The sequence below is a fragment of the Lepisosteus platostomus genome, chromosome 4 (genome assembly GCF_059453375.1).
Source record: "Lepisosteus platostomus isolate fLepPlt1 chromosome 4, fLepPlt1.hap1, whole genome shotgun sequence".
Taxonomy (NCBI): domain Eukaryota; kingdom Metazoa; phylum Chordata; class Actinopteri; order Semionotiformes; family Lepisosteidae; genus Lepisosteus; species Lepisosteus platostomus.
Window position 1 is genome coordinate 64,519,021 of NC_142614.1, and position 21,372 is coordinate 64,540,392.

At 34.2% G+C, this 21,372-nt stretch overlaps 1 protein-coding gene across 1 annotated transcript in view; it reads left to right on the forward strand.

Moving 5' to 3' along the window:
• Positions 1–19,794, forward strand: part of grin3a (glutamate receptor, ionotropic, N-methyl-D-aspartate 3A) — a 28,190-nt gene extending 8,396 nt beyond the window's left edge. The window contains exons 3-9 of the mRNA XM_088630241.1: positions 4,092–5,142; positions 8,102–8,247; positions 9,336–9,451; positions 9,959–10,110; positions 11,204–11,368; positions 12,579–12,649; positions 14,048–19,794. Of these exons, the coding sequence (XP_088486367.1) occupies positions 4,092–5,142; positions 8,102–8,247; positions 9,336–9,451; positions 9,959–10,110; positions 11,204–11,368; positions 12,579–12,649; positions 14,048–14,381 (2,035 nt within the window). The 3' untranslated portion in view covers positions 14,382–19,794. The remainder of the gene's footprint in view (positions 1–4,091; positions 5,143–8,101; positions 8,248–9,335; positions 9,452–9,958; positions 10,111–11,203; positions 11,369–12,578; positions 12,650–14,047) is intronic.
• The last annotated feature ends 1,578 nt before the right edge of the window (positions 19,795–21,372 follow it).

Here is a 21,372-nt window from a genome sequence, read left to right on the forward strand (position 1 = left end):
ATACTTTCCACATCTATGCAGTCTCTAGCATCCACTTACATCCATACATATTTTAGCAAATTAGGTTACGCTCCCAGTATTTATAAATTATTTTGTAGTAAAAATAACATGGAAAAATAAAATTCACATTATTCATAATAATAAACATTATTTTCCATAATACAGTGTGGTTGACAGTAGTAATAGAAAAGTGCAACTTTGGAGCCTGCAATTACCTTCATCAGTTCCATACCTTTTCCATCGTTGGCTTAAGCAACATTGACATTTTGACATTATTCATTTTGACTCCAGCACTGAGGGTATGTCACACTGTACTTTGCAATAACATATAACAAGTGAAGCTTTTTTTACATCTATTTGATGTGTGATATTTGGAAATGACAATTTTTGAAGTGATTTTTTTTCACTTAATAATTGTCTGCCTCTCCTCTAATGGATTATAGCTAAAACCCACATAAATAAAGTATGAATGGACTGAGGTGCGGATGATGAAGCCAGACAATAAAAATATTTTTAACGTGGGTACAAATGTTTTTTTTAAATATATCTGACCTTTAAATATAAGCAACTATCGAGGCATATGATGCATATTAGTGGTTATTTATATTGTACACTGCATATGTTTGTTATCAGGCAAAAGATCTTAGTAGAATTCCTGTAAACAGTTTGCTTTTTTTTTGTAGTAATGCCAAACTGTGAATTTATCATATTCCCCATCATGGGAACTTGTAAGAATGTTTAGTAAGATCTTGTAGAATGTGGAGGTTCTGGATTAGAATTATGTACAAGATTACAGTATGTTTAAACATCCCAATCAGGAACTGAATAATCAATTACAGAATACTGTAACATCTCTAGAAAGTACCTCAATAATTAACATTTTGCAATATTTGGCTGGTTTCAGACTGTAGCAGAATTAACTGGTTTTATATTTGCATACTCTTCTACATAAACTTTGAAATACCATAAACAATATAATGTGACAAACAATATAATATACTTGTATAAAGTGTACAAAAAATACTGGGAGATTTATTGCAAGATCCTATTAAATTGGTATTTAATAATATTATTTGGAGGATCACAGCTTTATGTATCTTTATCAAATTTCACTGAATAGTTACCATCTAAGTGACTACAAAGACAGTCCTAGTGAAATGATTTGACATCTTAGGAAGCATTACTTGAAAGCTGTATAAATTCTAGAGCTGATAGACACCAGATAGTTAGTAGAGCATGTGGTTGAAGATATTTGCTGTGTGCAATTTTGAGAAATCAATACATTTTGGTAGAACATAAACATGAAAAATGTGTTATCAGCAAAAGAAAGATCAAAGTTTTCAAGAAACTCAGTATGTATCGATGTAAAGGGATTAGAATAATTTCCAGGGATATTAGCCTGACTTTGATTTAGAATGTGCTTTCTCCATGCCAGTTGCCACAAAACAGCTCTTGACAGCTCAAATCTTATTTAAGCGGGATTAGATTTCCAGCTCTGTATCATTTACTGGACTTTTTCAGAGAAATGTGTAAATATATAATACGCATGACTTAAAGACTGTTAACCCTGGGACTGTGACGTATGTCCACATGATGTATGGGGACAAAGCACAAAGAGCATTACTTAAATAAGTATCAATAAGCAATGTATCTCACATATTTCTTAGTGAGATTTTAAATATATGCTGGCTGAACAGTTAAGATCCCAGTTCCGAATGAAAGTTGCAATCTACAGTATGAACCAAGCATTACTGTTTTAAACCTGGGTTTTGTCTTTACCCTGGTGATCCAGAATTCACCTAGAAACAGAATCCAATTGACAGAGGACTGCTTGTATTCTTGAGCAGGCTTCAGCTGAAAAGAGTGTTCTTGGCAACATGTTACATACAACAGTAACCAAAAAGGTGGCGTACTGTTTTTTACAAGTTCGTCAGTGATTGCAGCCTCCAGTTATTTTTTGTAAGAGAGAAGGAGGAAAGCTCATGGAAAGGCATGCTACACTAACTTGCAAGGATTGTTGAAATATAGATTATGTACAGTACTATATACATTGTTACAGTGAATATTTTTTAGTCAAAACTTGAGTTTTGAAGAAGGCTTTTGCTTTAGTGGTTTTTGCTGACCTTTAACTTCTTCATCCATAAAACTGTTCAATTTCAGCATCCAAGTGATTAAAATATTCACTTACATTTTTATTCACAAATTTGGAATTACATCAGTTGTAGTTCAACAACATGGGATGTCACTGGAAGGGCATAAATACTTTTGCAATACTCTCTAATGGAGATCACTGCATTTTTGTGAAAACAAAGGGATGCACAGTAAAAAAGTATAAGATGGTATAGATTTATTTCCCTTTTACATTTATATCATAACATAACGACAACCCTCAATAATGCCAGAAAGCAAAAGGATTCTACTTCAGCACTACAGATGTTGATAAGGTTTAAATGCATTGATTTCTGCAAAATACATTTTAGTTTTTATATGCTGAATTAGTTGGGTTTTCCCCCATTGTTTATAAAATTGTTTACAAAATAGCTTTGGAAAACATTAAGCAACATTTTCTAATAAAGCAATATATTTTTTTTACTTATCTTGTAACATAGTTTCTAACATACACATGATGTTACTCTTTACTACAACTTAACAAAATGCACACTGTAATACTATTTTCTTTTTAATTTCTTAAATATAGGAAGAAATTGAAATCTTTTTTCTACATCCGAACTGGAATGTAAATCTTGACATGCAGTGCAAATCTCTTATTAGTATTTCTAACGACTTCCCTGATCATTAGCACAATCCTGGCAGCATTTGTGCACAGACATAAAAATCAGCCTCTGGACAGACTCTGCTTTCAGCCACCCTTCCTGCACAGTTGCAGTCAATTGGTGACGGAGAGCTAGTTTCAGTTGTCTCCTGTTGATGATATCAAAGAATCTGTCAGCCATTTTATTGTACATAAAATCCTGGTTATAGTATTCAACAATTCTTTCTAGAACTCATGCCTTTGTAATCCTAGCACTGTGTGAACTTGCATTGTCATGCTCTGAAAACCAAATACTCTTGAAAGAAAGATAGTTGTCTCAAGCGCTTTATCAATGTTATCAGTGTATCACTTAGAAGTAGATTGTTTTGTTAAAGGACATTATTGTGTAAAAGTTTAAAATTATATTAGTATTATAGAGTAAATTACCATTCAATATATAAATATTTGTCATGTAATTCCTAGCTACAGAAATTGCATCAACAACCTTCTCATAAAAGATGTATCAAAAATACACAGCCCTCAATTTAGAAAACACCTCCTAACATTCCATTCTGTTATAACTTTTGAAGATTATTCAGCATCCTGTCAAGACTTTTTGTTTTAGCACTGCTGCAAAATATACTGTAGTTATTACAGTAATACAATTGCAATTAAATGTTTTTAAAGATGTGTAATATTTCTCAGTCTATCATATAGCAATTTTAAAAATATACAGTGAATGGCAAGTAGTCTTTAACAGTGATTTTAAGCAGAAAGAATACAAAGCATCTCTGTAAACAATGTCATGTCTGTAAGATCTCTTCATCAACAGTGATATGTAACAAAAAACAGGATTTTCAAACTTGACAAAAGATTAAATTCGGAAATGTTTACTTTTTCTAGTACATTTTAGCCTAAATTTATTCTAGGAGCAAATCACAATTTATAAATACCACTGGTGAATTCTTTAAGATTGTGTATTTAGGAAAACACATATCTTAATATCAACTTAATTTATAACTTATCATATCAACTTCCCATACGATAAGAAACTGTCTTATGATATTTTTATAATTGTATTTCTGGAACAACCATTACCTTAATGGTTTCATGGTTTACAATACAGCAAGTGCACTCACTCTTAAGCCACCTGAGCCTGAATTCATATACAGCACAGTATATGCACATTACGATAACGTTTATTTTGCTGTAACCATTTTAACTGTGTACATATACAGTATACAGTATACAGTATAGACAGAAAATATTTATTACAGTATGTAAGTATATTTTTGTGTATATGTTCATTTCAAGTGTACTTTATACTTTCCTCCTCCAGATTTTTGGCAAACACCACTTTTGATGGTCTAAGTGGCTACATCAAATTGCAGGAGGATTCAGTGATTATCTCTGAGAGCCACTACTTCATTTGGAACCTGCAGCATGATCCCATAGGAAACCCAATGTGGACACGACTGGGGAGCTGGAAGGATGGGAAAGTGGTGATGGACTATGGGATATGGCCAAATAGAAAGCATTTCCAACGAGGAGGAGAATGGAGGCACTCTTCCCGTCTTCACTTCAGGGTGGTTACACTCGTGGAGCACCCTTTCGTGTTTACCCGGGAAGTGGATGAAGATGGGAAGTGCCCAGCAGGACAACTGTGCCTGGATCCCCTCACCAATGATACAGCTGTACTGGAGAACCTTTTTGAGAGCCTTCAGGGTGCAAATGACACTGTTCCCATTGAGTTCAAAAAGTGCTGCTACGGTTACTGTATTGATCTCCTTGAGAAGCTAGCAGAAGATGTGGGTTTTCATTTTGACCTCTACATTGTTGGTGATGGGAAATATGGTGCATATAAGAATGGCCGTTGGACGGGACTAGTGGGGGACCTGATAAGTGGGGCTGCAAATATGGCTGTCACTTCTTTTAGCATCAACTCTGCCCGTAGCCAAATAATAGATTTTACCAGCCCTTTCTTTTCCACCAGCTTGGGTATTCTGGTGAGGACAAGAGATACAGCAGCACCCATAGGGGCTTTTATGTGGCCTTTGCACTGGAGCATGTGGTTGGGGATATTTGTATCCCTGCATGTCACTGCCATATTTCTCACTCTTTATGAATGGAAGAGCCCCTTTGGCATGACGCCTAAAGGCCGGAACAGAAAGAAGGTATTTTCCTTCTCATCGGCCCTTAATGTCTGTTATGCCATCTTGTTTGGAAGGACAGCTGCCATCAAGCCACCAAAGTGTTGGACGGGTAGATTCCTAATGAACCTCTGGGCGATATTTTGCTTGTTTTGTTTATCCACATACACAGCTAATCTAGCTGCTGTAATGGTGGGCGAGAAAACATATGAGGAACTCTCAGGAATACATGATCCCAAGGTGAGAAAAAATAAGTAAAGTATTTAATGGCTGATTTGCAATACCTACACCTACACAAATTTACTTAAAATACAATGTTTGCCCAACTGCAGGAACTCCTGTTGTGTCTTTAGGCCCAGTTTCTCTTCCTTCCTCTGAATCCATTTCCTTCATAGATACATTTTCATCAATCTTTCAGTCTTCCATTGCTACAACCCCTCTCAGCTCTCATGTCATCAGCTCAAGTTGTGAGCCTTTTCTGTGTCTGGCTTGTATCCTTACCTGCAGCTATTTCAATTCCAGGTAGTCATCTAGCAGTAATGTCTAGAAAGATAGAGGGAATATGGTGTGAGGATTAAAAATCAGGTTGTCACCAAGAGAAGGAAATTGAAGTAGTCTTTTGCTGACATGTTTGATTTAACTTATTCCTTGGCACTTACTGCTTATTGGGTTCCCGTATATAATGTGCACTTTATCATTAAAATATAGGTAAACTCTAATGAGTTTACCTGCTATAACTCACTTCTTCACTGTTGTGGAGTTTCTTCTCACTTTCACGGGCGAGGGCATGATCAGTGACTATTTTCCCCAGCCACTACCATGAGTTGGATTACTATTGTTCTTGGTTCTCCAGCCCTTTACTTTGGGGATCCACAATTTAATAATACCATTTTGTTTCACTGAAGCAGCAGTTTTTAAGAATGTAACCCGAATGCTGGGGTTTCTTTTTGTGACATCAAATTGCACTGCTATTCTTTTCATAATCTCTGAGGTCTCTTCCTCTTTCATCCATTGGCTGCCCCCAAGCTTCCTCTTCTTTCCAGTCCAATTTTCTATTCTTGTGACGCATTTTAGTTTTCCCCAAGAACTGCATCACATTACGCAATATCTACAGATGCTCGCAGCTCCTACATTTTATGAGTTATGTGTTGGCAAGTCCAAAAATGTTTTTTGAAAAGGTACTTGCACACTTGTGTATTCTGTAGGGATTTTTTTCTGCACACCATGCTCTTCTTCATAAAGCTTTGCTGTGTGTATGGCAATTATACAGTAGTTCAAATTCTGTAAATGATTATGGAATCAGAGAAAAGTGGGCAGGCAAGCCATCAGAACATTGCTTACTGCCAAAAGGTCAATGTAAGTTTCCTCCTTTTTGTTTTCTGTTTTCTGTTTTCAGGATTGGTTCATGAGGAGCTACATGATATTGTGTGCAATCACACTTATTATCACCTGTGTTTCCAGAAAACATATTTGTAATATATTTTCCAGATTATCATCTGTTGCATACTGCACATTAAACTGAGTTGACAGTAACTGCATTGTCTGTTTTACACCCTTTTAATTTGGAATAACCATTTCCTCTTAAGCTCAAACTATTATTACAAAACCTGTGCTACACATAGGAAATTTAAACACAGCCAACTGATGCTACAAATTGTCAGAGTCGTTTCCCACTTGAGATTCTGAGAGCTCTAAATACTAAATATTATAAATTAGGCACCAAATGAATGAATCCTTTACATTTTTACAAATTCCCTGGTGCCCTGCAAGCCCCATGAGTTGTTGTTCCTTCGTAGTGCCTTAACTGAAATTGCCATTTCTAATATATGCAGCACTCTTTTTATATGGATTGTTGCCACCTAACCCCACTTTTCTCCATTGCTTGCCCATTATTCAAATGTCCACATGACTGATATCATCCTCCTTTAGATTTAAGTAACCCTTTCATCTTCCTTTTTCCCCAAAGCAATGGATCAGCTGATCACTAAATTAATTATATTACATCGTATTCATCTCATTGCATTTTAGCTTCATTCTTGTTTAAAAAATGTACACCAATGTTGTAAAGGTTGTGGCAAAACTGCAGCCAGCACTGATAGAAATAAACACAATACTGTTAGGTAGTCATCACTGGATCTTTAATCTGTAACTCTCAGCAATTACTGTGATTAAGAAAACAACACCCAATTAGTGGCGGTAATTGAACTTGCCACAGAAGATACATAAAATACTTGCACACTGTCACATAAATATACAGTATAAAACTTTTCTGTATCAATATAAAATTGCCAATAATTCACCTCTGATTACATTAAAACCATGCCAATAGATTTCTTATATTTTTTCTTATGCATACATAGAATTATTGTTATATCATATTGCATATCTTCAAAATTGATAAAAAACAGACAGTCTTGATCTTATCTCATGTAATCATGTTCAAATTCTAAATGTCCTGCAAATACCCTACCTAGTCAAAGAAAACTAAACTGGAAAAGTTTAGAGGGGACTGCTACTAAAAAAAAGTTCAGAAAGAGGAAACAAAAAAGATAGCACAGGAGATTTTCACTTTAGTTATTCCATGCATGGAAAAATATTAAACAGCATGGAGTTCAAGAACCTTATCCTAAGAGCCAAAGAGTTTAAAACAAACCCTTATTAATATTGAACATTTGTTACACTGCATAACAGATACAGTATAAGCATTTCATTGAACTTGTGCATATACTGTACAGTAACAAATAAACTGAAGTGAGATGAAATCTTGAGAAATCTACTCTGTTGTTAATGTGATATTTCAGTCCTTCATAATCTTCATAATCTTCTACTATATGATTCCTTCCTTATGTAGGAAGTGATAAAAAATAAATTAATATTTTCCGCACTGAAATTATGTTTCTGTTTGGAAATCAGCTTATATTTAACCTTTTGTACTTCAGATCCATACAGTATGAGATATACTGTACTATATCCCTCATTTAGGTTCTTGATTTCAACATGTAGCTTTATTTCAAGCTCTTCTTTTTCTTCCAAATGTGTTTGTGTATCACCACGCATTTGAAAGTGCCAACTATGTAAAAATTCTTCTAATTTCACATGGAATTCTCATAAACACATCTAAAATAATATTTTTAGACACATGAAATACTCCACCTGTGTAAAGTCTATTCAAAATAATTGGTTTTAATTTGTTTTCAAGCTTCACCATCCTTCCCAGGGCTTTCGTTTTGGAACTGTTCGCGAAAGCAGTGCTGAGGATTATGTTAAAAAAAGCTTTCCAGAGATGCATGAATACATGAGAAGATACAATGTACCAGCAACACCTGATGGAGTGGATCATTTAAAGTGAGTAGTAATGATCAATATGAAAAAGTATTCCTTTCACATTTTTCTATTAAAAGAAGAATTTTGAAAGGCTAATACTGATTGTAGTTTGTCCTTAAAAAGTATGAATGAAAAATTGCATACCCAATCTACATTCAATCATAGATTTATTTAGAATATTTCATCTAAATATGTCTAATATTGGTTGAATGTCAATATGATCAATAAAAGCAAAGAAAGTAAAACACAGAAAGGAACCAATAGGCCCGCTTATGAAGATAATGATTTTGGAGACTCTTTTCCAATTTGATGTGTAGACATCCAGAATACTATGTGAATTCTTGTGTATAACGGAACAATTCTGATGGTTAGGGTAGTAGTATCTACTGCAACCTGAATGCAAGGTTCTTCTTTACTAAAGTCCTAGGGCTTTGCTTGCCGTTAAAAGAGGTTCAGGTTATCATGATAACATTCAGCAGGTCAAGTACACACACTGGGCTATCTTGTATGTGAAATGAAAGTGTGTAATGCCTTGCAAAGTATTCATCCCCTTCCACTGATATCTCATTTTATTGAATTACAAAAGATCCCTTTTTTTTAAATTGAGTATTTTAACATCTAAGTTGAATGCTATAAAGGACCACCTTTATGAGTAGAAGAAGTAAACTGTCATCAAACACTGCGAAGAAAAAATTAAAGGTTAACAATAAATGCAGAAGCATTCACCCGTCCTTTGCTATGACAAATGGGGGCAAGGCAGGATACACACCGGACAAGAAACAAATCTGTTAAAGACACAATCATTTGTTTACACTAAGGCCAAAGTTACAGAAGCCTGTAACCTACCAGCATATCTTCGGACAATGGGAGGAAACCAGAGCACCCAGCAGAAACCCACAAGTACACACAGATAACATTCAAACCCTATGCAAATAGCACCTCAGAAATTCAACCCAGGACCCCAGCACTGCGAGACAGCAATTCTGACCACTTCACTGCCATGCTGCCTAAATGATAAACATATTGCTCTATAAGTTAAATGTTGTTGATTTTATCTTCCTTCACAGTATTCCTTTGAAATTTTATGCTAAAGAATTATTTTTTTAAAGGAACGATCCACAAAAACTTGATGCTTTTATTATGGACAAAGCACTCTTAGATTATGAAGTTTCAATAGATGCGGACTGCAAGCTTCTTACAGTTGGAAAACCATTTGCCATTGAAGGTAAATTCTCGGATCCCTGGGTTAAATATTTTGTTTTTGGGTTTAAGATTACTTTGTGTAAACTGCTGAAATCCCATTAAAAGGTTAATTATTTGAAAATTAAGAAACATTAAAAAGGAGTCTCAAACTTTTTCTTAAGAAAAACAGTAGGCTTTAATAATAGTTTTACGTTCTTTATACCCTATTTTTATGTGTGTGATAAGATTCTATCTGAATTTGATTGTTGATTATTGATAATATGTGAAATAGAGGAGATGGTGTAAATAAATCTGTCAGAGAAAGTAGCAATCCTCAATAACTTTTTTTGAAGTAGTAAATTTAGTAGTTATAGTTTAATGTAAAACTGCTTTTCCTGAAATTTTATTCTGTACATTTTTAAATTGATTGTCTGGTAAACAGAATATTGGAGTATTATACTGTATTTAGTTGTGTACTCTGCTTTTCTGGATTTGTCATACTGAAACTTTTTTTTTTTACCTTCAACTAACTGAGCAACTGTACCCTTAGGGTATGGAATTGGCCTACCGCAAAATTCGCCACTCACCTCAAATATTTCAGAATTGATCAGTCAGTACAAATCAGATGGCTTTATGGACATGCTACATGACAAATGGTACAAAGTTGTACCTTGTGGCAAAAGAAGTTTCGCTGTCACAGAGGTAAGAAAAGTTAAATTTTGCTGTCCTTATCACTGTTGCACTGCTAAAAATTTCCAACCTTAGTCCTGGCAATTTCTAATTCAGTGTATTTTATAAACCATTCTAAAGTCCATGTTTCTAAAGATTAGAAGTACTTGCAAGCTAATGATCAATTAAGAAAGCAATATACTCAATTAAAGGACACATTTTCAAATTATTTCTAATTTACTTAGAAAATCACCTGCAATTGATCACAATTAAATTGTTCCAAATTGTATTTAGAAATTGATGTGCTTTAATGGTTGTAATATAAAAACCTGCTGGATTGAGGTTTTTCAGAAATAGGCTAAGAGAAACCTGCACTAAACTAACAATAAAGCTTCAGCATCATTTATGCAAAGCATAAATAAAAATTACTAAATTTTCCATTCACTCACTCCTTCAGTTTTGAAAAATGTATGCACACTGATGACACTTTTTTTTATTTAAAAGGATAATGTAGAGGCCAGCTATGTAGCCAGGTGAAGCACACTTTCTGTAAAAATTACAGGCCTGGATGGCCAGAGTGTCTGCAGATTTCCATTCTAACTCAACACTTTTTAAGCTAAATCAGATATATTTAACGGGGCACATTTAACAACTTTTCCCAGAATTTCAGGTGCTGCTAGCATAAAGAGACCCAGAACAACACTACTCTAGTCTACACTACTCTAGGATCAACATTGGTCACTCTCGCTGTAAATAGGTTTATCAATTTCTTGGAACTATTATTAGCTTTCTTTACCAATATCATAATCTCTTCTTTATGTTTTATTCTCTATGTGTCTTTTTTTTCTTGTAACACAGCATTTGGTACAGCATTTGTAGACATATATTATTATTATTATTATTATTATTATTATTATTATTATTATTATTATTATTATTATTATTATTATATTCTTTTAGGACTTTGGACTTGGAGAATGTTCTTAACTTCATATTGTTTACATAGAAAGGCTCTTTCTTTAATGAAAGTTCTGTTCTTTACTGTGGCTGATAGAAGGTTTTCTTTGCATGTGGGATATACAGTATATGGCAGGTGTAAAATGTTGTATATGTCTGTCTTCTCAAGACTTTACAGATGGGAATCAAGCACTTCTCAGGTTTATTTGTCATGCTATGTGTTGGAGTTGCTTTGTCTCTTCTAACAACATTAGCTGAGCACATAGTCTACCGGCTGGCGATTCCAAGAATTAAAAAAACGTCAAAGTTGAAGTACTGGCTCCACACTAGTCAGGTATGTACTATAATATAATATGGATGTATTCTATACATGGTATAGTAAATTATATAGGGGGAAATTGTTAGATTTATTTATTTTTTGTCATTTGTGTTCATATTTTGGAATTCTGTTGTATACAATGAGTATACTGAAAATTGAATCCAAATATTTATTTCAGGGTGATACATTTAAAGTCTTACAAAACTATTCAGACCCTTGCACAGCTTTCACATTTTATTGCTTTTAGGCTTGTACTCAAAATGATTTGAAGAAGCAAGTAATTTTTATTAATACAACAAACCGTTGAGTGTGCACTCAAAGCAAAAAAACAAACAAAAAGAAAGGTGTAAATAGATTTTTCATATTGTATAAAAGAAAACATTAACATTACATAAGTATTGTAACCCTTTGCTGTGCAAACTTTAATTTATACAGTATGAACAAAATTACCTTAATGGGTTATACAATTAGTTGAGTGGACTCTGTTTGTAATAACATGACAGCTTAATAAATGCACTTGCTTCTGTAACCCCAGATAGTGAATTTCAAGCTACTGTAGGTTTTAACTTTGAACACCAAGGAACACAAAATAATGAGACAAAATAACATGGCAAAAATTGCACCATGCCTGAGTGCAAATGTGGCTGAGACTTACCCAAAGACTACCCCAAAGATCTGAATAATAAAACATAAAATAACATAATAATACTAATACTAATAATAATCTCCTGCATTTATATAACACATTTATCCTGAAACAGTAATTTATACATGCAGTATATAGAAAGGGGCCAAATACTTTACATTGTGGAAAAACCAAAAGTCATTTTCAATTATCTTGGCTTACTATGTGTGTATTTGATAAATTTGATAATTTCTGAGATTTGCAGAATATTTACAGTAATTCATAAAAACTACAATAATGTCATATGGTGAATTGTGACCTTGTGGTGCTGTAATGTACTGTTAATACTGCTTGCTCACAATCACCTGGTTTGTGTTATCAATGATGATCAATGATGAAAGTCAAGGATAGCCTAGCCAACAGAAACCCATTGAAAACCAGCAGTGGTTGTCAACTTGTGCATTTCAATTCTCTAGATCCTGGTCAGAATTGGATAATTACTTTACATAATATGCTTAACTTTTAACACTTAAGAGGACAAATTCAGAAACCCAGTTCAGATGAAGTGAAGATTTCCATTTGCATGGTTTTCATTCCCAGAGATTACATCGTGCACTTAACTCATCCTTCAGCGAAGACAAATTCCAGATGGTGACTAAGCTGGAGAAAAGGTATGGACATGAGACAATTTAAAGTCATACAAAAACAAACAATTGATTACAAGATTGATTAAAAGAAAGCAAAGAATGTACATGTACAGTATATGCATGTAAGGATACAGTAAGACTGAGACTGGATAGTTTTTGTGTAACATACCGTATAAGCTCACCATTTGACATGCCATTTATTTTATTTACTTTTAATGCGCATTTGACCTTTTAAATTGGGTAGCAGCTACATTTAGCACAGAATTTATGTGTCTGGACAACGGATAACATTTAAACAAAAAGAGCTAAACAAGTTGATATAATATGCATATTATTATCGGACGAAAAATACTGAGCTCATGGAGGGCTCATTAGGTCCTGTTTTTAGAATAAACAATAAATGGATGTGTAGGGTTTTATCATGTTTAAATACTGTACACTTTACTGTACGTGCATTGAGCTACTTTAGTTGTTTTGTTCTCAATGTGTGGTAAAAGTATTATGAAGAAATATTAAACAAATTGTGTTTCACCTATGCACAACATTAAAACATGACTCATAATGAATGCATCAGGCAGAACCCGAATAAGCTTCTCAGGGCTTTTGTATTAATCATCAGTGTGACTCAAACTCCCAGATTATGGGTGATTTAATGCAGAGGTGCATGGTTCTTAGATAATTTTAGATAATCAAAATTATTTTCCAACCTTGTACTGGATAAGGAAAGAAAAAACAAAAGACTTTTAGTTTCTGCATAGTTCTAATCACAATCAATTTTTTTGAAATGACAAAATACACCATTGTAGTTTCTACAGTATGTTTAAAGTGTCAATGTGTTTTTGAGCAACTTCTTTTTCATCCTATCCTGCGTAGGTCATTTTAGTTGATTTTGTCAGGCGACAAGGAGGCTGAAAGTATGGGAATGCTACTTAAACTAAATTACAACATTATCTATCAGTCATAATTTTCCAACTCTTATTCTTTTGGACTTTGTAGGACCAAGCTTAGAATTAATTCTGTATACCTGTTTGAGTACATACTTCAAAGGGATCTTTGTCATGCAGAAATTAAGCCAGAAGTCCATCTACAGTACATTCGTTGGAGATCATTCCAGAAAGCCCTAAATTTATATCAATAACACAAAGTTGATAGAACACCTATACGCAGATAATTACTGTAGATGTATTGAACATGATGCATCATGCATCTGATTAATTAAATAAAAGTACCATTCTGGCTGTTTTTCTTATTGTTCTTTTATTCTCCTTTAAGCCTTAATAGGCATTCTCCATTGTATACGTACATTTCATTCTTCTTGTTAAATCCCAACCCAACATTCAAAACTCATATCTTGACTAATAATAATATCTCTTAAATAATAATATCTTAACTAATGTTTCTCTTATCTTTTTTTCCCACAAGATGCAATGTTGGAAATAATCAGCAAGCAGTGTGGAACACCACTGGGAACTCAAACTGCAACAGGAGAAAGTTCCCCATTCGAGAAAACAGGCAAAATGACCTGGAGTTCACACAGTGTAAAGACATTTCTCTCCCACAGGTTAGGAGAGAGATCCCAATGTCAGCCTCAAATGGCAAAACAGATTCATTGAGTCTTGTAAGGAACTCGGTGATTCAGGAATTGACGGAGCTGGAGAAGCAAATCCAGCTGATTAAACAAGAGTTGCAACTTGCCATGAAAAGGAAAAAAGAACTAGAGGAATACCAGCGAACACATAAGACTACAGAGTCATAGAGTAGCACATGATCTTGAAATGCACTTTAATGAGGATTCTCAGAAACACCTAGGCCCAGACAACATGTTTTGGCCATTGTGAAGCACCCTGCTGGCTAAGGTTAACAATCAAGGCATAAATGAAAGCCCACATGTTTCTCAACACATGCCATTTGGTTTTTATTTTCCTTTATTTTTTTGTTTTGAAGTAACAGGCGAAATTGGCTAAAATTGGGAACCTGTGGGACTCAGTTTGTGCTTTATACATCAATGCATGAAGGACATGAGAGACTATTGATGGAGGACACTCTGCATAATAATGTATAGATGGAGATGTGGTATGAACAGAACTAATAAAATAGGTCCAATTTTGGGGAAATGCAACCTCAAAAGTGATATTATGATTGCATCAGATGAACACTTTCTGTTTCCCTTCCACTGTTAAAATGGTTAGGTTGTGATGCGCTGTTGTAAAAGTGAAGATGCCAGTGTCACATATTGATGCAAAAATGCTGAATCTCTTATTTGTAATGTATATTATTCAATCAGTATAAAACTCTCCCAAATATGACTGTCCCATGAGATTTCTATCCTTATGTCGTTTAATATGATGTACTGTATACTGCATTGGAACTACAGGTATCCAACATTTATTTTTCAGTTTATAGGAGGTAAAGAAAAGGAGACATATCTCTTTGATATTAACTGCATTTTAAAATAGGGTAAACATCACCATAGATTTTTGCTAATTATTAACTCAAGAATGTCAAAACATGCTTCACAAAGAAGAAATCAGTCATCAAAAATCATGTTATTCAAATGATAATGAATTGCACTGCTCAGAGGCTTTTCCATTAATGGACTGAACTGCATGTTATAAATATACTGACAGTGATGTCCATCCCATCTATAGGAGAATAATTATAAAATTCACCTGCTGAGTCTTGCACCTTTGGAAATTTCCTTTTCTTGGACAACCACTATGACTGCTCTGTCTGTCGTTTATATTACAGTAATTCTCAGGTACTTCACCATCCATTTACCTTGAAAAATACAAAAACAGTAACTATTTTACTGGATTTGATTCCTGTTTGAAGTCTCAAGAATTTATAACACTGCAAAAATATGTTTGGAGGAAGAAAGCAGTGTTTCTCTGAAACTTATGTAACACTTTTCTTCTGCCTTTTCATTTAATTATTTTGGATTTTCCGCGACACAGAGTAAATATTTATTATATTGTACCGTTTTTGTAACCTAAATTTATTAACTTGATTTAAATACATTCTTGATTTAAATTAATTACTGCCAATACAGCAGGAGTGTAGCATCATAAATGTATATGTGTTCCCTTGGCATACAGGGCAGTAATGAAAGAACAGTTCAATAGATAATGTGCACATCTATATTCATTCAGCATAAAACAATTTAAAAATGTTACATACTGCTCATTCCCTTTTCCATTACTGGACTGAACTGCATGTTACTTTTTAAGATAATATAAAGCATGCAATGTGTAAACATTTGGAATATTACATCCAGTTTTCGGCTCCCAACTCCAAACAGGATATACATTCTGTATATAGTACCTTACAAAAGGCCAGCTGCACTCATACCATGTTTAAAATGAATTAGTCTTTGATTACGAAATCAGTACATTCTGTACTGAAAATATTCTTTAATCAAAAGACAGATTGGTTTTCCAGGATCATATTGTCTGATTGCCTACCACAAAACACAGATCTACCACAAAAAGTACAGATCTGGGATGAACACAAACATGTATAATCATCCAAGGCTTCATACCATGCAGACAGCCATGCAGAAGACTGCTATTCTGAGAAAATAGATAGCTAGTCTGAGAAAATTTTAATTTGTCCTATTTTTCACAAATTTGATATATGACAATATTTACAAGTGCAATTAATATCACTTAATAGGTCTTCTAAATCCAAATTCTGTGTTATGTCTTAGTTACAATAATCTTTTTGTCAAAATCACCATGTGGCAACAGCCAAGGCTATTTGGGTAAATAATATTAGCATAAAGACTGACTCAGCAAGAGAAGTTGACTGCTTTGTAAAAGTCTCTGTTAAGGGTGCAGCATGACTCCTGTTGTACATCTTGGTGACTAAGGAGTGACACCAGTGATGTCTCACTCTCAAAATACAGTAGGTGTCAGAATCCAGAATCTGGGTCAGAGCATCACCTTAGGGATGGGATTTGTTAAATTACGCACAGTGGAAAATTTGCTTAGGTTCCAGCTGTAGATTTAACTCCATTGTTTCGATTTCAGGTGTGCCTATTTCTAAATTCCAGAGTTCAAAGAGTGAGCCTGCTCTATAGCATATCATTGAAGATTTATAAGAATATGCAAATGTGTTCTATTTGGTTTATCACATGATGAAAGGGTGAGAAGGGTTCAGTTCCATTAGGCAAAATGAGTGTGTTAATGGCTGATTCTAAATATATATATATATTGAAAGGTGTTTTTGTTATTTAATCATAAAAATTGATTGTAGCATCCCTTACATTTTGTTTTTCATTGATCCACTTGTGCTATTCAAAATGATATCTTAATTGCATGTGTTAACATTTTTGACAGATTGGAGTCCCAGAACATAAATGAGCAAAGATTTACTTAGTTCAAATTATGAAAATCTTTTAGTGTGTCAAGGCTAAAAAAGATCCTCATCCTTTTTTGCTTTAAAAAAATTAAATGCACTCTGTGTTTGCTCGTACCAGTTTCTGATTTCTTATGGGATACCCTAAGATGGCCTTGTCGCTCAAAGACTATTGGTGACAAATCATTAACCACATTCAGATAAGCACAGATTGCACGACAGGCAGTAAATAACATATCGGCTAAATACTGAGATACACGTTTAGCCTTTAAGGTAAATTTTTTAATACATTCAAAATGTTGTTGTTAAACAGATGTTCAGGGGTCAAACTGTGATCTTGCACCTCTACTTTCTGACATGTAATTATTTAAATATACTGTATGGAGCCTATGGAGCCTCCTTTTGTACAGATCTTTTTTAGCACCCCTCCTTCTACCCCATTTTCACCCTCGCTGCATGCTCCCTAGCTAATTTTTGTGAGGAGGATTTTGGCAGACTTGACAATACATCCAGGGCTGTCATTTCCTCAGCAGGCGAGTTAGTGCCAGAAACTTCAAATCTTCCGTATGTTATCCCTTTATACTCATCATCTTGTCACATTAATTAGGATTTGATCAAACTACTGAAACATGAAAAGAAGTCACTACATGGACTCCAAGATAGAAGTGATGTGATCAATTGTGCGTAACTTAGTCAGCGTTCTAGCTGCCAAATTTTGAACATACTGCAAATTGAGACTCCTGCCAGAAGGGCATTACAATAATCGATCCTTGAAAACACAACTGCATGAATCAGCTTTTTCACTACAGTTATAGACAAGATAGATCAGAGCATAAGAATGTTCCTAAGATGGATAAATGATGTCATTACAAAATTCGGCAGATGAGGTTCAACAGTGTCAAGCCTTAAAAAGGTAATACATATTTCACTGTTTTTGAGGAAATGTTAATACCTGTACTTGCAGGAAGGTCATTTGCAAGATCTCTACTGGATCATCACTTATCACACAGAGAGTTTCTTCGAAGAAACTTTACATTACGTTTAAATTATATGGGTTTTCATTCTTAACCAAATTTATTGGCAACATTACCAGTTCACAAACCCCTCCTCAAAGTCTTATATACAGCATTGGGTTAAATATGGTGTTTTTGAAAATAAAGTACTGGAATTGTTTTATTAGCGATACGATTGACTTCTGCTCACCTATACATAAATATTTTGCCAGCAAGCACCCCCTTTGCACTGTTTTTTAGCATCCCTCCCCCCCACCCCATCTTCACCCTTGCAGCCGCTCCCTGCTTCATTCCTCATGAAGGGAGGGGGGAATCATGGCTCCTTTCTCCACATGTGTAGACTACCATTGCTTCAGCCAGGCAAGTCAGACCAAATTTCATGTTTCAACCCGGTGTAGCATTAATTAGGATTTGTTTAAACTACTATTTGGGAGGTTCCTTTCCAGGAGTCATAGCTTTCATCAATTTTTTAAACTTTAAAACTCTCCATTGGTATCCATGCCTATGTAATAATTGATAGTCAAATATTCCCCCATTTGTATAGTGGGAGAGAAATGACTATGACAATTTTTCTATGACTACAAGATAGTGCTATCTTTGGTAACACTACTTCATTGGTGCTATGAAGTTCCATGTAATTATATTAGCTTGGATTGTTAAAGAACAATTGCATTAAATAATTACAGACTTTAAACATCTTGCAAAATCAGACTTACCTTATCCATCATAAATGCTGCGGATTATATAAATTTATTAATTCAAGAAGACTGAAGAATTATAAGATCAATTTGATACAAAAGGCCTCTTTAAAATTTGTCCACATGAAGCACAATAGTTATGTGATTTTTAGGGAATTTTAAACAAAGGAAGAGGTCAAACCCTAATCTCACCCACTACCAGCAACCTACTACATGAACTGTGTCAATCTAATATTTTAAAGTTACAGTACTAGCTTGTGCATTTCATATCCCATACCTCATAAAATGGAGGGTTCTGTCACCCTTGACCTCGTGGACAGGTTTTTTATTCCACTCACCAGCTGAGTTCTGTAAATAAACCAAACTAATTCAAAATACACCTCTATTCTGTCTTAAATTAGGGATTGGCCTAAATACCAAATTAAAGCTTCGTAACAGCAAACAAAATGAAAAGAAAAACAATTTTCAAAAAAGCCCCATGCCAGATGCTACTGCTGAAGAAGAACAATTCCCTATTGCTTGTCTAGCTTTAGTGCTCTGGCAGAAAAAAAGAAGCAAGCAACCCATGATTTGTATAAAACAGAACTTGCTCATTAAATATCTTTCCTTTAGCTGAAAGAGAAAACATTATTTTTGCAGATTCATAGTTCCAGATAGTGAACAAAGTATGTCAGTATAATTTTACTAATCCTGTTAGTAGAATTTTTTATTCTTTGTGAATATTAAGGAAAGTATTTTGGGAGCATGTCTTCTCTTCAAGATAGATGTGAAAAATATAATGAGCATGTCATAATGTCATCCCAAATAGGTGTTCTGTGTTACTGTATATATATAGCATTCATGCTCATTTTACTCTGTCAAGACACTGTATACCAGGGAAAAATATTTTCTCAGAGCTAACGTTTTCTTTACAAGTCTTGGTATTATAATTGCCTTTCTTTACTACAATAAGGGAGAGCAAATGCTCACATTTATAATTTAAAAACTATTTAATTGGGGGGATATATATCACCAATAAGCAGCACTTTGGAGCCTGTGATAAAATGTTGTAATAGTGTAAACCTACCTCTGTAGGAATTTTAATGTATTGTACATATTAAATAAAAACACAGGCAATTTGATAAAAATATTGTTTTTTTGCGTAGGACATTTATTTCTTTACCATATATAATAGCTTCCTAAAATTTAAATGATGATTTCGCATCTATGATCTACTGTATACACATGGATTTATTAAGTGTCATGAAACTTGTTTTTGATGAGAAAAAAACAAATATGTATAATACTTAAATTAAACTTCTTCTGTATTCTATAATTTGTACAGTATAGAAATAGTGTAAGCCCAGAGCAATCCTGTAATAGTTTCCGTAATTGTAATCAATTCGTATTATCCATTATCTGTAACTTAAAGAGATCAAATATATCAATTTTAAGTTCTTGAGTAAATGAATTAAGAAATATTGTTAAGGTTTTATTTTATAACTTCTAAAATGTCACAAAATGGTGATTTAAGGTATTGGATTTTTCACAGTTACTGCACCGTGCTTTTTCTGCTTTGAGGGCACTAAAAGCTTCAGAAACTCACAAAACTAGACTAAACTAGTGATCGCATTTTGTGATAGAATGCCTGGAGTCAATATACTTATGATTCTAAAGCAGTGAGGTATACAGTACATCTGCAAAACTGGATATTCTCAAGAGGAGCCATAACAAATCATATCTTGTCTGATAAATCATAGCATGGGGTTATAATGCAATATATTTAAATTGAACATAGCTTCAATTTAATAGACTCATGGCAACCACGAATAATCTTGACAGACAAGTTCTTGTTGTAATCCAACTTTCACCCTCACCTTTGAGGTTTCTTTTTTTCTGGAGGAGAAACCATGGCAACAATCACCTCCATGTGAACACACTTTTTACATGGACATACATAATATGACATGACCCATTTTAATTATAATGTTCAGTTTAGAGAACAAAATATAAATTTAGTCAGGAAAGGATGGTTAACACCTCTACCCTTATGAACACTGCCATGGGATCTTTAAATGATGAAGTTTCAACGTGTCTATCGAAAGATGGTATCTCCTTGAGCAATGGAATCAAGTTCAGATTCCAGAGTAAGAGTAAGTAAGAGTACCACCTACTGCTACACAAACATCACTTACAGGTATAGCAACCTGGTTATTCTTGGAGATCTCCCATTCCAGTACTGACCAGCCCCATCTTTTCTCAATATCTGAGATATGGTAAGATCTGGCTAGCAGTGATACCATTGTTGTAAAAAAATCATAATTTAAGTACCTAGATGTAGAACCTTCAGTGTTATATTTTTGTTCAAGAAAGTTAATGTTACAGTCACATGATTAGTTTGAGCTTAATTTTTAGAAGTATTTCCATTAAAATAAGTATTGCTAGCTATTGAGTTATTTGGTCAAATTCTAATAATGACTAGGTGATGAATATAAGATGTGTTCTCAGTAATTTGGTATTAATTAGCCTGGCTGAGGGAATGACTGGGCTGATCAGAAATCAGTGCTGTCAAATTCCCCCAATCTAATCCCCAATGCAGATTTTGAAGTTGGTTTAGCTGGAGTTTTGCAGGAACTGATCTGATAGTGTTTGTAATGGATTAAAAACATGAATGAGGCAGGCAGTTCTGAACAACTGGTGT